This window comes from Anolis carolinensis, chromosome 3 (assembly GCF_035594765.1).
Source record: "Anolis carolinensis isolate JA03-04 chromosome 3, rAnoCar3.1.pri, whole genome shotgun sequence".
Lineage (NCBI taxonomy): Eukaryota > Metazoa > Chordata > Lepidosauria > Squamata > Dactyloidae > Anolis > Anolis carolinensis.
Window position 1 is genome coordinate 72,337,891 of NC_085843.1, and position 17,874 is coordinate 72,355,764.

Sequence of the window (17,874 nt, forward strand, 5' to 3'; positions counted from 1 at the left end):
TCTGTGGCATCAGATTAGCAAGTTCTGAAAACCAAATTTTTAGTATTATAGTTTCTCATTCTGAACTAGAAACCTCTATGTTTTATTAATTCAATGTTTTCAAACATTATCACAGAATTATGAGCAAACACTTGGAAAGCTACACAAAATGAATGCACACACAAATGTGTGTGTGTATCTGTATGTACACACATGTATGTGTGTATGGGAAGCTCCAGTATAAAAGGAATGGTGACTTCATGGAAAATGGTTCTTTAAAAATAATGTTTTCCAAGCATGTAGATGCAATGTTACAGATATAATCTTGCACTATAAGTCAAGAGCACTTGGAAATCAACTTGACAGAGCACCCTCTAAAATATAGAAATATGCCTTTAGTATTCACTGGGAAAAAATAGATACACGTGAAAGGAATGAATAACATGATGGTCTAGACATTGAAGTTAGTTTCTTTTCTACATGATTTTCTTTGCAGTATTTTCATCAGACACAATGAGACTAACTTCATCCACTATCGGTGCAATTCTATGCACATCTAAGCATAATTAAGTCCCATTATGATCACTGGGGCTTGCTTTTTGGTAAGTGTGTAGGACTGCAGTCTACATCTTTCTGCTTCACAAACAGCAAATAGCACAAAACAAGATGAATGAGAAAAACATTCAAAGCTGGAGCCATCTACTCAAGATTCACATGATAATTTCAAATGTTTTGTATTTATAACACATGTACAATGGACATTTACTTTGAATAGATTCTAGGCCTCTTTCTCAAATGCTGAAAAGAATGAATAGCAGCTAGTTTGTGAGAATAGTCCTTTTCATTTTTACAAGAGGTTACTCACTGTAATCATCATCTTAAAGCAATGCACCTTTATTTATTCCATTCTAATTGAAACAATCCAATCATTCCCTCAAGGCACGCACCAAACTGAATCACTAATCCTTCTTGTTCTGCTGTCCCTCTGAATTAATCTGTTTCAGGAATGCCAGTTTTAGGTGTGACGCGAGTTAACAGAATTCCTTCACAGGTTGGCTGTATTCAAAAATTTTATTATCAGTTTTTAATTATTCAGTTTTGCATTTGAAGAACCTATGCCAACTGCAGAAGGACTGGCCTGGCTTATGGTGACTGTAGCTGGCCACTATTGATATAATCTGTACGTTTTGAATATTATAATAAATTACACTGTTGGAAGGATGCTGCAATGTTAATCAAGGGATTTTTTATTTATTTATTGAGGACTCCTTGCCTTAATTTGTTAGCAGCATGCAATCATTTAAAGTTGTGTGACTCTGTTGGCCCTATCATAGATCTTTCAAATACTGCTTTCATGCAGAGTGTCATCAGTATGAAGGATGGTGTCTATGGCATTGTTTATGATATTCCACATTAATTGCAATACATCTGTATTCAGCTCCAGTTGCTCCTGACACGAAAAAAAAGAAAAGAAAAAGCATATGAACTTCTACTGGGCTTTGATGTACTTGAAGATATTCATGCCACTATGATTCTAGCCACTTCTCTTTGTTTGGTAATTGTTTTAATTTGATAGATGAGGCTCAAGGGTGCTAATCATTAGGATCTCAGAAGAAATATATTTTAAAAAGTGAATGTTTACCAGATCAAAATTAATTAAATTCCTGTAAAATAAAATTGTTCTATTTGAGGTTGCACATTCCAATGAAAATTTGTATCAGGAATTTAAGAAATAAGCCTGAGAAATAGTAATCACTGTTATTATTGTTTTATTACGACATAACCATAACAAGGCATCTAACAATAAAAATTTGAAATACTATAGCTGTGTTTGAAGGCATACAAAAGCCTTTATAAAATGTAACCACATGATCCCTAGTTCTTCCATATGACATTGTATCACTTTTTATTCACCAGAATGGAAACAGTGCCATTTCAAAGTAAGGTAGTTAAAGAAAATAGTGTTGCTATACCTCCTTAGCAGCTGTGTGCCAATGCAGGTGGGTCTCACATACATCCATTCTTTCTTGGTGAAGGAACTTGCATTTATCTGGCACTAGAAGAGCATCACTCACGAATTCTCCAACTGGAAGGGGAAAAATGACACAACATTTTATGTTATGAAACTCTAAAATGTGTTTTTCAGTTTTGTACAGTGCAATCCCTGTACCTACAGACCTGGTAACCACAGTTTCACCTACCTGGATCTTGCAAAATATGTTCCTTCTATGAATTCTCTAAGTCCTTTAAAACACTGCTTCTTACACTGTGGTTCCCAACCCAGAATGGGGTCCCCTTAGCTCGATGCTTAGGTCTCGAAAAAACTTTCTGAATATCACTTAGTGGCTGTTTTAGACATTTACATGAATCAATTGTGCAGCGTTTACAGTGGACTCTGTAGAAGATGCTTCAGCTGTACTTCATAAAAATTTAAATCAGCTGTTTAGCTTATTTAGCAAGCATTGCAAATGCTGATTTGTTATCAGTAAATGTTTGCTCTTTATACCTGTCTTATATACCTATATACCCGGGGTCACATAAACATTTATCAGGCCAAAAGGGGTCCCGAGTGGAAAAGTTTAAGAAGCCCAGTTCTATAATGTTCGAATCCAGCCTGCCATGTCATTTTATGAGGCCCTCCAGATACTGGACTACAAGTCCTGTATTCCTCATCATTAGACATCATGACTAGAGCCAATGGGAGTTGTAATTCAGCAATATCTGAAAAGTTGCAGTTTTTTCTGTTTAGTCAAGTGAGTGGGGTTGAATTTAGATACAAGGCTTATGGATATGATGTCTAATGTTAAAATGTCCTTTAACCTTTCCCCAATCTCAGTCACAAGAACAGTTGGGTTGCAATTTCCATTATCCCCAATCCACATGGTAGATAATCAAAAGTTATAGGAGTTGTTGTTCAATAATATCTGAGGACCCACATTGGGTAAAAATGAAAGAGTCTAAAATTGACAATATTTCTCTCCAGTATAAGGAAAACAAATAGCAAAAGTATATAAAACCCTATCAAAATTAGATACAGAATAACAACTGGTTAAATATTGTATGATTCAATGGTCAAATAATGTGGGTCATAATATTCATCTAGACAAGTGGGAAAAGATGTGGAAAACAAACATTAAATTCACAAGATGTTATGGACTAAGGTAAAAATTTCTGTAAGAAGGTGTATAGCTGGTACATGATACTAGAAAGGCTAGCAAAAATGGATGCAATTTTTTAAAAAATGCTGGAAATGTCAGAAAAAAGAAGGAACCCTTTACCATAGGGACCTTCTGGATTACAATAAAGAAGAACATTGACAATATCTTAAGAATTAGGATACCACTAGTACCAGAAGAATTTCCCCTAGAATTTACAAATCCAATATTGCCAAAGAAATTTTTGAAACTTTTTCTATATATGGGGACTGAAGCAAGTATTGTCTATGCTTATTACTGGAAACAAGAAAAAAATTACCACTCAAGATCTATGGATTAAAAAAACGATGGATCTGGTAGAGATGGACAAACTGACTAGGCTTATATCATCGCTAGACCCTCCTGTCATGCACCTCAAATTTGAAAAAGAGTGGCAGCCTTTTATTGACTTTTCAGAAGAAGAGAACATTGAGTTTTACATGATAGTAAGAGATAATTACTAAGATGTGAGAATAACAAGAAAAGAAAAAGGGGAGTTAGCAACAAGAACAGCAGGATCCATAGTGATATACAAGGGATCCTGAAAAGTTAATGAACCAGAAAGCACAAGACAAAAAAGATAGGTATTTTGACTATGAAGAAGCAGCAGTGTTAGGGCAGGAAGTGTTAGACAGGGCTTTCTGTTTTCTATTTTCTTAACTTTCATATCTTCTATTTTTCTACATACTCTATACTTGCTTTTCTATTTTTCTGTTTTGGACTAGATAATACAGTGTTCCCCGCTACTTCACGGTTCACTTTTCACTAACTCGCTGTTTCACGGGTTTTCTCCTGGCCTGTCCTCCTCAGCCGCCTGCAGGCAGTGCCCGGCCTGTGCCTCAAAAAGCACTGGGTCGGGGCGGGGCCTCTTGCCTCCCCCACCCTGGCTAGATCCCTGAGGGCCCTGTTCTGGATGGCGTCACCTCACATGGCACTGTCCCTGCTGCCTCCGCATGCGCGTGCCCCGTCACCACTGCCAATGCTCCACGTGGAATGTTGGCGGCGGGGCACATGCGGAGCAGTGGTGATGGGGCACATGCATGGAGCGGCGTTGGCGGGGCGAGCGCAGAGTGTTGGCGGCGGTGCTCCTCCTTCAAGTCCATGCACAAAGGAAGGCTATACAGTATTTATTAAAATAGAATCCCTACTTCGCGGATTTTCACGAGTGGTCCTAGAACAGAACACCCGCGATAAGTGAGGGAACACTGTAAATGATTTTTTTCTTCTCCTTTTTTTATCATCATAGTAACCTTTTTGTAGAAGATGATGATGGAAGAAACCAATAATATAAGATGTTAAATAAATGTCCCTGCTCTATATCTAATCCTTTACCACTCCCTATTTCTTATATATTATCAATAAAAATTGCATTAAAAACAAACAAAAAACAAAAAAATCTTAGCGTCCCAACCATGATGTAAAACAATAATTGTTGGCCTTCTGTGTCCAAGGATTTTCCACCCATGGATTCAACAACCCTTTGAAGGCAACCATAAAGCTGATGTGACCATCAATGAAAAGGAGTTGGACACGCCCCTTCTATGGTATGTTTCTGGCAGAAGTTACCATAGAAACATGTTGGAGGACCTAGTACATTCTTAACTAGGATCTATCTCTAAGAATTCTCTATGTTTTCCAGGTGACTTCAGAGGGTTCATTTCAATAGGGTTTGTTATGGTTTTCTGTTTTCACAAAAAGTTCAGGATTATATCCTCCACAGACACAAGATTTGTAGTGCACTTTATAGACAGTTTATTAAAGATTAGAACGTTACATTAAAAAGAGAAGATTTCTTACACAACAAATCACACCATAATTTACAGTGACTAAAACAGCAGCAGCAACAACAACAACAACAACAACAACGGATGAATTAAATATTTATTATGGCTTCTCTGAATCTTCTATTTAAAATATGAAAAGCATCTGAATGGCAAATTGATTACCTTGCTTCTATTTGTGGGCCGTGGGGATTCAAAAGGTTAGACATTTGACATTGTATACAACAGAAGCTATTAAGTTATCAATTACATCTCCACCAACTCCTATAACAAGGTTATAGCAGACTACGCTGCCTTAATTTATGATGCATCTGATATAGCTATTTCAAAATGGTTTAAATAAAGATATCAATTTATCACATACTAAAAATACACTATAAAAGTAAGAAGGATAAACAATTAGAAAGTTAATGAAAGGGATCCTTGAACACAATTCTCCTCTCATTCATGCAAACTGTCACTAGAACACTGGAAGTGGACCAAAGAGGAAACCTGACAACATTTTAGCTATTGCCATTTTTCTTCTGGGTGAAGCACTTCATGTCTACATTTCAACATAAGCCAATTCATCACAAAAGTAGAGCATATGCTTCCCAGCTTTAGAGTGCAATCAGAATATTGTTCTTCTTTGGAATACTACAGTATTTAATAACCAGAAGAGATCCACACTCTTAATTACAGGCTGACATTCCCTATCTGGAAATGATATTTCTCTATGGAAATCTGAAAAAACTCCAACATTGTTACACTTTTACTTTCTGATGCTTCAATGCACACAAATGTTGTTTCAAGTACAGTACTAAATTATTAAAAAAAATGGGAATACAATTGCTTTCAGGTTATGTGTAGAATATATATATGATTATAAATGGGCTGGGATACCATCTCCAAGATATCTTATGTACTGTATATACATATCCAAACAAATACAAAAAATCTGAAATAAAAAACCACTTCTGGTCCCAAGTATTTTGGATAAAGAAGGCTCAACTTGGATGACAATGCAGAAATACTGCACTTACAAATCCCCTGGGAATAAATATTTGCCTTTCTGTGTTTGTAGTGATTACTCATCAAGTAGCAGCATGATTTATTATCCTGCAACTGCTCTCATTCTTTGGCAGGTTTGGCACTAACAATCCATCTTAATTACAAAAGTGATGTATAGTTAAGAAGCAGGTTATGGAAAGGCTATGCAAAGAGAGAGAAAACTGTATCTAAGGATGCTTGCAACTGAGCAAAAGAACAAGATGTAGCTATGATTCAAACTTTCTAAAGTTGTGTGAACAGCAGTTGTTCAGATTGTGGAAGTGGCAAAAGGAAAACCCACACACACACCCCACACCGATTATGTGCTCTTCTATTTACTTGTGTCAGCTTCATTCAGACTTAGCCCTAAAGTTATCAAGAGCCCACCTGATCTTGAAAGCTAAGCAAGGCCAGCCCTGGCTAGTATTTGGATGGGAGCCCACCAATGATTGCCAGGTGTTGTAGGCTATATATAGAAGAAGAAATCAGCAAAGCCACCTCTGAGTACTCCTTGCTGAAGAAAACACTTTCAAAAATTTTACACATTAATAAATTGACAAATGATGTAAAGACACATCCACTCACAATGGTTTAGGCTCCTTTCCCCAACCCTGACTTCAGTGTATCTGGAAGTTCCAAAGCTTTCCTTCCTAATTTCAACAATTTTAAGTACATTTAACATTGCTTCTCAGCCTCTTCAAACTGTGGTTGGTCTTAAAAACAAGTGACTCTCAAATGGCTGTTCATGAAATTGACCTGTTTTAAGGGGTGATTAACTGAAGTTTTAAATTTTATACATAAAAAACAAAAGCAATACATTTCAATCTCCCCTTCTTAGCAGTGCAAGAGAAGAGTTAAGGTTGAACATACAAAGAAGTCTGTGTAATTCTAAACTGCAGTTTACTATAATATTTAAACCAGGTCATTTATAGCAATTGCTGATATATCCAAAGTATGAGTCACTAACAATTATACCTCTATACATTGGGGAAACAGTTCACTCTTCATCTAGCATATTGTACTGCATTGCAACCTGAGCACCTCTTATGATGACAACCCTTTTTATTAATGGTTCAGTAAGACCATTTATTTTGTGCCTGAATCAATACATTTTTACTGAAGTACTTCACTATCATTATGGGTCAACACCTTGAAACAAATGGAAACTTGAACTCACACAACCTGAGCACAAAGCCAGAGGCAATGTAGAATACACAGAAGCCCACTGGTAGTGATAATACAAAGCAACACAGCTAGAGAACATGGCACTGATGTCACTCTCTGCGTGTAAAGTTACAAAATATTTTCAATGAGGAAAAACTTTTACTCAGGCAGAATGGAAAAGTATGTGTTATATACTATGTACAAGGCACGACAAAGCATAAAAAAGATGACAGGCCTTTAGGTACCACAATAAGCTACATGAGCCCATTAAAAGACAAGGGTGAAATACTTCAAGTACTACCAACTTGCCATAACTTAAAACAGATCTTGAAATGATGTCAGACTAAGGAAGAAGCAAGCTTGTTTTCTGCTGCTTCAGAGACTTGAACACAGCGGAACAGATTTGAATGATAGGAAAAAAGACTCCACCTAAACATTAGGATGAACTTCTTGATAGCATGAACTGTTTGACTGTGGAATATGTTACCTCACACGGTGGTGGAATCTCCTTTTCTGGAAATTTTTAAACAGAAGCTGTATGTCCATCTGCCAGAAGTGCTTCAATACATTTTTCCTTTTCGGCAGGGGGCTAGACTAGATGGAATTGGTGCTCTCTTCCAACTCTGATTCTATGAACATCAGACCTACTTTAAAAGAAGTCACTAGGAGGGCAGATAGTACAGCTAAAAATATAACACAAATCCATCCCCTACAGAGATGTTCAAGGTTCTAACCATAGAAAAGAAATTATAGTCTAAAATTGTTTATATTAAGCATATTGTTGTTATATAATTAACACTATTATGTCTTAAAGGCATAACATGCTCTAAATGGGGAAAAATAAGTCCATGTTATTTTTCTTAAGTGTTTTTTTCCTCTGCACTCAGTCATACATTGCAGTAAGAAACCTGAAGCTCCTGCCTTTTGTTTAAATTAACTGTGCTAACTTGTGTTCAAAATTTGATCAGCTTAACTCTATGATTCAATGAAACAAGTCAAGATCAAGATTCTGAAAAACAGATGGTGCTAGATGTTTTGATTTATTTAAACAGTACAGAGAGTGCTTCCTCTTTTCATCTCTTTCAAACAAGACAAGGAGGAAGAAAGGAACACTTAAACACACAGGGGCTCATTTACAGTGGATGAAACAATAATTTTATCATTATTTCTAAACCCAGTCAATGAAATGGTTCTGATATAATGCTAAACTATGATTTGACCCTACAATAATGAGCTTAATTACATTTTCCCATCTCCATTTCACCTGGGCTGAAACATCCCTCCCCTCTTCTTGCAAAGATTCCAAATTTCCACTTTTGACTAACCATGGTTTGTCATGTTGTCAGAATTAGGAAAGCAAAATAATTTCAAAGCATAATTTGTTTTGTTGTTCCAAGCCAGAGCTCCTTGCCACTTGTTGCCACCCCCAGCTCCTTCAAGGTCAAGCCAGTCACTTCAAGGATACCATCCACCCATCTTGTCTTTGGCTGACCCTCTTTCTTTTTCCTTCCATTTGCCCCAGCATCATGATCTTTTCCAAGTTTTCCTGTCTTCTCATGATGTAGCCAAAATACTTCATCTTTGCCTTAATATCCTTCCCTCCAGTGAGCAGCCGGGCATTATTTCCTGGAGGATGGACTGGTTGGATCTTCTTGCGGTCAAAGGCACTCTCAGAACTTTCCTCCAACATTACAGTTCAAAAGCGTCTATCTTCCTTCACTCAGCCTTCCTTATGGTCCAGCTCTCACATCATATAGTTTATTAGAGTGGTGTTTTTACAACTAACTACAGTTACAATCAATGATAGTTTATCTTGACAACCTGGGACAATTAAAAACCAGAAACAAATGCTGATAAACTATTCTTTATGCTGAAAAAAGGAAGGAATGTATGGAACAGGGAAAGGAAAGGTTTTCATTAGTTGGGAAACTTCCAAAATTAGCACAAAGCAAGTTACTTTCCCTATAGTAATGGCATTTTATTTTCAAAATATACAACCTTATCTGTAAGGGGAAAAGATTTTCTTATAGCTCTATGCTGAAAAGAATATATTTTATAGGATACTCTACCATGGAGGCACAGAATATTTTTAGTTAGAGGCAGCCCAACCCTCTCATCAATGCAGGTTTTCCAGCTAAATAATCACCAGCAGGTCCAGCTATTTTTTGAAGATGCCCAGAGAAGATGACACTGATTCCATTGCTAAACTGCTCTATCAAAAAGTTCAATCTAATGTTCAACTGAAATCATTCAAACCATTCAATCTGGTACTACCATCTGTGGGATAAGAGAACATGCTCTTTGACAATCTTTGAGATATTTATTGCAAGCATATCACCCCTCACTCTTCTCTTTGTTGAACTTTCCAAGCTCCTTCAAGCTATGTTTTGTTCTCCATACCTCTTATTGTCTTTGTTGCCATTATCGGAACATGCTCCTATTTATCTATCTCCTTAAAACAAGGTGCACAGAACTCTAGATGAGGTCTAACCAGTGCAAAATGTATCGGGACTATTACTTTCATTGACTTAGAGATGACATTTCTATTAATGCAGGCTAAAATAGAATTCACCTTTGTCGCTGCAGGAACACACTACTGGTTCATATTCAACTTATAACCAATAATAATCACAAGGTCCTTTTCACATATACCGTGTTTCCCCTAAAATAAGACCTCCCCAAAGAATAAGACCTAGCAGGGGTTTGGGGGGATTGCCAAATATAAGGCCTCCCCTGAAAGTAAGACCTAGCAACTAAGGCTGCAGCAGAGTTCCATTGGGAAGCATGGCTGCAGGGCTAAAGCAGCACTCCTCATACACACACCAGAGGGAGGAAGGGAGGGAAAGTGCTTGCTTTCTGTGCCTCCCTCCCTGGCTGGCCTTGCCTTGCCTGTCCCCCAGCCGCGGCTTGAAAAACCTTCCGTGGCTGCTGCTGAGCTGCTGTTTCTTCCTTCGGAGACAAAGCCATGCTGGCCATGGTTCCTTCTTCCCAGAGGCTTCTGATTGGCTCCTGGAGCCCGGGCACGGGAGGGTGGGAGGGAAGGAAGGAAGAGGGCTTTCCACTCGTCCCCAAGGCTTCTGCTCCTTAAAGGTACAGGACGCATTGGGATTCTCCTCTCATCCTTATTCCTATCCTATGCCATGAAACTGATTATTTTATACTATTATTCTATTACCATATTATTATCATCATATTCTGTTACTATTATTATATCCCATTATTATATTATCCTATTAATATATTTTAAATCATATTATATTTTTCTATTATTATTATTATATCATTATATTATTATTCTATTATTATTCTATTATATTTTCATATTATTATTTTATTATTATTAGCATATTCTGTTATTATTATTATATTCCATTTTATATTATCCTATTAATATATTTTATATCATTCTATTCCATTCTATTATTCTATTATATTATCCTATTATTATTATATTATTATGCTATTCTATTATTATATCCCATTATTATATTATCCTATTAATACCATATTATTATCATATTCTGTTATTATTATATCCTATATTATATTATCTCATTAATATATTGTATATCATTATATTATTATTATATTATCATATTATTATTATAGTATATTATATTATTCATCATTCATGACTACATTGAAACTAGAATAGAGAGAAATCTGCGTGGAAACCTTGTGAAACCTAAATTGCAAGAGGTCCCATAGATTGTTGTACATGTAAATAATGGTAGTAACAAGAAATTCTTGATAGGATTCATAGTTTGTCTGGTTATGCTGGTTTGTGATGACAACTACTGTACAGTATATAATAAATGTTCATTTTGTTGTTCAACAATAAATGTGAGCTCTTCTTCATGGAAAAATAAGACATCCCCTGAAAATAAGACCTAGTGCATCTTTGGGAGCAAAAATTAATATAAGACCCTGTCTTATTTTCGGGGAAACAGGGTAGTACCACTGAGGCACATATCTCCAATCTTATCCCTGTGTGTTTGTTTTTTGTGGTCTCAACACACATTTTTGCATTTTTCTTTATTCAAGTTCATTTTATTAATTTACGCCCAATTATGTGCAGGTTTATTTAAGCCCTTTTGAATTATGTTCCTATCTTCCAATTTGTTAGCCACCTCTTCTAGTTTTCTGTCACCTGCAAACCTGAAAGGGATTCCCTCCATCCTGTCATCTAAGTCACTGAGAAATGACTATGCACCAGTGAAATGTGTTACTGGTCCCATTTATTTTTATTTTTCAACAGCAGACATTATGTCAATATACAATTCAATCAGAACTGCCTTTATAATGTTTTTGACAAGTACCAACAGCATCACAGTTCTCCTTTTGAGCCAGAAATTGGCTCTGAATACCAACTCAAATTCCCATCACAAAAGTAGAGAAGGCATAGGAAAAACTATTTTCCAGAAGTCTACACACTCAAAGAATATATTTTATGCTTGAGAAACCGAGGCACTTCCTTTCGATAGTGTATAAATTGCTACTACGGCTCCTACGTGTCACCTTCACCAACTCTGGATTTCTATGATCTGATTTACTCATATAAATCTTGAATAAAACAATTCTCTTCTTTTAATACAAGCTCTGACTATATTTGAAAATGCCAACCAATAATCATTTACCTGTGTGTAACTCTCATTTAACTTGGTGAGCTTAATTTTTAGTATACATGCACAGGATTGCCCTGGAAATGTGGTTAATTTCCTTTGTGAATCAATTTCAGACATTTTGACCGACGACACCATCAACACTTTCCCTTATCCTGTTTTGTAAAGTTTGCTAAATCAACATTCAAGGGCAATTTAGAATGTTTTAAAGGCATGTCTTATACCCTGTCTGGCGCCTCTGCAGGAAGCACCTGATGGCTCAAAGCTGAAAATATGCTTCAATCAACCCCTCTGTCCTTGACATGAAAAAAGAGAAGAACGTACAATGAAGTCATTTGCTCTGATTGGCTAATGCGCACTTGATTTCACAACAAGTTGTTACCATCAACATGGATTGGCCCAAGTGAAATGCAGGATCAGTTATTCTTTTCCCCTAGGAGACAGGGAAGAGAGTTTTCAAAATAGCTCATGAAAGAGTGAGTATGTGAGAGTGGAGAGGGGTAGTTATACAGTTAATGTCTCTTTGTTCATGTGATTGGCTCAGTCTTCACAATGTAGGAAACAAAAGATTATTTTCTACAATTGAGTAAGTTTGGATAGCAGTTAGAACAAAGGTGGGCAGCTGCAGAAGGCTAGAGGTTGACATTTGACCATCAGGAAACTTTGGAGAGCCACTTCCTTGCACCTGATCCTGTCCCCCAAAATATCAAAAGTTTGTCCCTCTTCCAGATGCACTCCAAAAGACATGGGGAGTATTTTCAGAATGTTTTGGAGTTTTGTTGGACCACTTTTGGACCAAGGACAAGAGGGACTTTTGACAACAGACGAAATCACTTTCTGTTTGCAAAAAGGCCTCCTTTGGGTACTGTTCCTGTGGATACAGGGATCATACTGCATCCAAATAAATGTTATAATGAGGATGAGGGATGTGCCGTTTTTTTCAACTCCACTTAAGCCTGGCAATGAAAACATCCGATACAGTACTCACATCATTACTGCAACTCCCAAAGGAGCAAGAGAAAAGAATGACAACTGTGAATTAGAAGGATCTTCCCTGCTCTTGATTTCCTAAGATTTACTTTGCAGTAATGTATTTCACCTACAGTACTAAAAGAAACAAACAAACATCACATTGGTACAGGAGCTAAAAAAAACTTGCATGCACTGAGAATCTCAAATATTTCATTTTCTGCACATAATATAAAAATGATTTGATCTATGTCTTTTTAGAAATAAATTGGCCATTTCTGCGAGATGTTGATTATTATAGTCTCAGATTTTGGACCCTCAGGAATCTCAGGCTTTGAAAAATATATGCATTTGTGTTCATCTATATATATAAAAGGGTAATAAAATTTCGGCCTAGGACAAAACAACAAAACTACACATCCCAGAAACACTAAACTTGGCAGCACAACCCCTCATCCATGCCTCTACGTTCATACAACAAAAAGAAAAGAAAAATAAAGTCCTAATTAGAGGGAGAGGAATAATTGTTTTTATCCAATTGCTGCCAGTTAGAAAGCTAAGCTCCACCCACTTGGTCTCCTAGCAACCCACTCAGTCCAGGGGACAGGCAGAGTTAGACCTCACGTAGGCCTCTTCCACACTGCCTATAAAATACAGATTATCTGATTTTAACTGGATTATATGGCAGTGTAGACTCAAGGCCCTTCCACAGTTATATAACCCATTTATAATTGACTTTAATGTCCATTACCCTTTACCTTAACTACCACCAATTCCTCAATACTTTATTTCCCATACCACCAGACTTCGCCACAGCAACGCGTGGCCGGGCACAGCTAGTGTGTCTATATTTTCCTTTGTTAGAAAGGAGATTCATCTATTTTACTGCCATGGCTCAATGTTATAGAATCATGAGAGCTTTGGTAAGGTAGAATCACTTTTTGGCAAAGTAGGTTCAAGACTGTAAAACAACAGCTCCCATGATTCCACATCATTGAGCAGTGGCAGTTCAAGTGGTGAACTGCATTAATTCTACAGTGCATTTGTGTTTTAATTTGAATGGCATACCGTGAACAATTGTGGTTGATGCATAAGGCATCATATTTAAGTATTATATCAGGGTCTGCTTCTTGTAACGTTATCAGTGGCTGCCTCCTTGTGACTTCACTGAGGACATCTCTAGATTGTAGAATGGAGCCCTGCGACATCAGAGCCTGGGATGGTACTATTATGGCTGTTAGTGATGTACTGCAGATATTGTTTATTTGGGTCATTTGATATCCATGTGTGCACTAGAGATACATTTTCCCCCTCAGGCAGTGGCAGTGTATTAAATTTGTATTGTGGGAACTGTTTTATATTTGTAGAAAGTTCTTCCTGTGATTTGACACATAATACATTGTCAGCAAGATAGAATCTTGCATGACTCTATTGTAGCAAAAAACAAACAAACCACATATTCTAACAACAAAAAGATATTACCCTTATTTACGCAAGTCCAATGCACTATTTAATCTAATGCACACCTCAATTTTCAAAACCCTGAAACCAAAAAAAGTGTTTGCTGCTGAATGTAATCACAGCAGCAAAAAGTGCACTTTTTGTAATTTGGCACAAAAAGTGCACATTACAGTTGCTCCCTGCTTAGAATCCCTTTAAAAACAAAAGTGTTGCAACACCAAAGTTTCAGCAATGGAAAAAAAAAACCTTGGGTGCATCTATGCTGTAGAATGAATCTGATTTAATTTCCTTGGTTCAATACTATGGAATCCTGGGGCTGTAGTTTGAAAAGGTCTTGAGTCTTCTCTGCCACAGAATGCTGGTGCTTCACCAAACTACAAATCCCAGGATTGCATAGCATTGAGCCCTGGCCATTTAATTAGAGATGATGTCCCTCAAAGAGGAGTTCAAGGTACACTAGCTGAAGCAGCTTCCCCTTTTGCTTTGGCTCAACACTAAAATGACCGTATGATGCAAATCTAATGTGCACTCCCATTTTGGCAAGGTCAATTTAGCGAAAAAAGGTAAACATTAGATTCGGGTAAATACAGTAGTTACTGTCCATTGTTCAACAGTCACAACATATGGTTAACAACATATGCATAACATTTTAGAGATTTGAAACAGATTTTTTTTGGGAAGAAATGATTAGCTTCTATGCCTGAAAAAGTCTAGTCTACTCTGCCGCTCTGAGTCCCCTCGGGGAGAAGGGCGGGGTATAAATGCATGTAATAAATAGTCTACAACTTTTTGGGAGGGAACAGTATGCATTATCCTTTTTTTCAACCTTTTCCCAACATTTTCAACAAACAACTAGCTTAAAGGTTTGCAATCCTGCTAAGTTTATGTCAGAATGTTACATTTTTCATACTGTTCCTATAAGCGACTCCACAGGACAAACAACAAAACTACACATTTATTCAGCTCACTTGTTTGCCTTGAAGCAGCAGCTACAAATCACATTTGCTAGACTAGCATATATGATTGAGCGTGTGGTAAAGAATATATCAAAAATGATTTATACCATCTAAGTGAATTTTACTGTTTAGTCTGTATTTGAAGTACTGCAGTTCAGTTTTATTTTAGCAGTGGCAAAATGAAGATGTCCTTAGAGGCCACAGCTGCTATCCAAAGTACTGTATATAATGGTCTGATCAGCTCTTTCTCAGATACTTCTATTCCTACACTATAAACCAACATTATAAAACTCTCCATGTTTTTTTCTTAACACATGAGCTCGATTCCAGCTGGTTTGACAAATCATGCTTACACCAAACTATTGGTTATATCTAAACACAACCTCTATCAACAACTATAGTACCACAAAAGAAGGCAAGAAATCAGCAAAGGGTTCTGAGGTGGGGCAAGAGACTAATGTAACGTATGTTCTACTCAGTGGGATGGAAATAGCAAATGGCAGTCTGCAGCAATTCAATTAAATCTCAGATGTATGCAAATAAGCATTCTGCCTATTCACAACAGAAGTAATTGGACATAATAACCGTATTAAAATGATTGCATTACACAAATTAATATCCATAGCAGGTCAGGAAGCATGGTCTCTTTTAGAGGACTAGATTTGCTGACATAACTGTATATGGTTGAAGCAGTTCACTATAATGGGAACACAGAAAAAAATTGTCTTGAATGTAATACTTTTGTAAGGCTTGAGAGCAGCAACCTCAGATATGTATATCTATGGGCCTCCAGTATATGTAGCAACACTAAAGTTCTTTCTGCTGATGTTTAAGAAATGATCATTCAATAATTTGCTACTTTAATTATACTTATACTATAAAATGAGGAAGAATAGAATATTTTATCCTTCAATATTTTTAATAAGTACCATGAGAAATCAAAAAGGCATAAAACTAGCATCTCAGTTGTATATTTCTGTCCTATCTTCCTCTGACTTTAAATAAGGCATAATTCCTATAATGACATTGATTTCCTTTCATAACGAAATAGGAAAACATACATTTATTCAACAAATAAATAAATATGTCCAAAAGACAAACAATTTATGGTACCATATAAAGATACAACTACTTTAAACGGGCAGAGGATGAGTTATTTATTTATTTATTGTGTCAGAAATGGGCCGAGGGTACAGTTATAATGTATTTAAAAACACAAACAAGGTTAAAAACTTGGCATTATACTAAATGTCCTTTGTTCAGTAGCTGGCCACTTGAAGTGCCTCTGGTGATGCTATAAGAAAGTCCTTCATTGTGCATGTGGCAGGACTCAAGACTGCATTGTAATAGGTGCTCTGTGGTTTGCTCTTCACATTCGCATGTTGTGGACTCCATAACAGGATGATAAAATCAGCTAACATTAGATCACTGTGTGATATACTGTCTTACAAATATAAAACTTGTTTTGTTTTACTTAAATGGTGCAAATGAAATGCCTGATGATTCCAATTTCCTCAACTATGCTTGCTTCAGGATGCAACTACAAAATTCCAGTATTATAACAATTGTAGTCCACATTCACTCAGTTCCCAGATTAACCAAGGCTAAGGGGTTGGTTAAAAAATGAAACAGAGACTTAAATACATCAAAACAATGTTTACTGATTACATTTTTGATTGCACAAAAGTGTTAAATAGGATGCAGTAATAAATCGAAGGCAAAGGCAAATTCCTTTTGCTAATCAAAGCAGTCTGTCATTCACAGAGTTCCCATGATGAACCAAACACCACCTCAATGGATTACTTTCCTAAACTTGGAATATGGATGACAATTTCCCATGCATTCTAAGATGAAAACATACTTATCCATCCCTATAGCATGAGCTGATCTTGCCCAGTCTGCTAGAAAAACTGCAACCAATGAATTCCATATTGTCATTATTATTTGTGATAGGTCTGCTTGATTAACAAAGGTAGCATGTTAAGCATTTCTTAAGCATATAAAACATGTACCTAGGTTGAATATGAGAACTTGCTCCTTGCCAAGTCTTTAGGAAATTCCAGGACCGTATAGTTTACAAGGTTCTTGGGGAAAATGAAAACATATTCTAAAAGTGAGTCTAAAGCTATACAATCCACCTTCAGGTGACCCAGTCTATGTTACTACAGTAGAGTCTCACTTATCCAACACTCGCTTATCCAACGTTCTGGATTATCCAACGCATTTTTGTAGTCAATGTTTTCAATATATCGTGATATTTTGGTGCTAAATTCATAAATACAGTAATTACTACATAGCATTACTGCGTATTGGACTACTTTTTCTGCCAAATTTGTTGTCTAACATGATGTTTTGGTGTCTTATTTGTAAAATCATAACCTAATTTGATATTTAATAGGCTTTTCCTTAACGCCTCCTTATTATCCAACATATTCGCTTATCCAACATTTTGCCAGCCCACTTATGTTGGATAAGTGAGACTTTACTGTAATCACATGATCTTAACAAGAGAAGCAACATCCCTTGCATTTTGCATTCCTGTAGCACTTAACAGTACATAGAGAATTCTTAAGGGTTCATCAGGACGAAATGACATTCCTGCTGAGCTTAAGAAACACCACCAACTTGAACAGGAAGGTCAAGAAGGTACTAGGAACATAATACAGCTTATCTATTACTTAAATGAAAGTAAGGTAACAGCGCTCCATGCAATCACGCC

At 36.6% G+C, this 17,874-nt stretch overlaps 1 protein-coding gene across 4 annotated transcripts in view; it reads right to left on the reverse strand.

The window, feature by feature from the left end:
• Positions 1 to 17,874, reverse strand: part of app (amyloid beta precursor protein) — a 230,683-nt gene that overhangs the window by 86,803 nt on the left and 126,006 nt on the right. For all 4 annotated transcript variants that reach the window (XM_062975031.1, XM_062975033.1, XM_062975030.1 and 1 more), the window contains exon 4: positions 1,953 to 2,065. In XM_062975031.1, the coding sequence (XP_062831101.1) occupies positions 1,953 to 2,065 (113 nt within the window). The remainder of the gene's footprint in view (positions 1 to 1,952; positions 2,066 to 17,874) is intronic.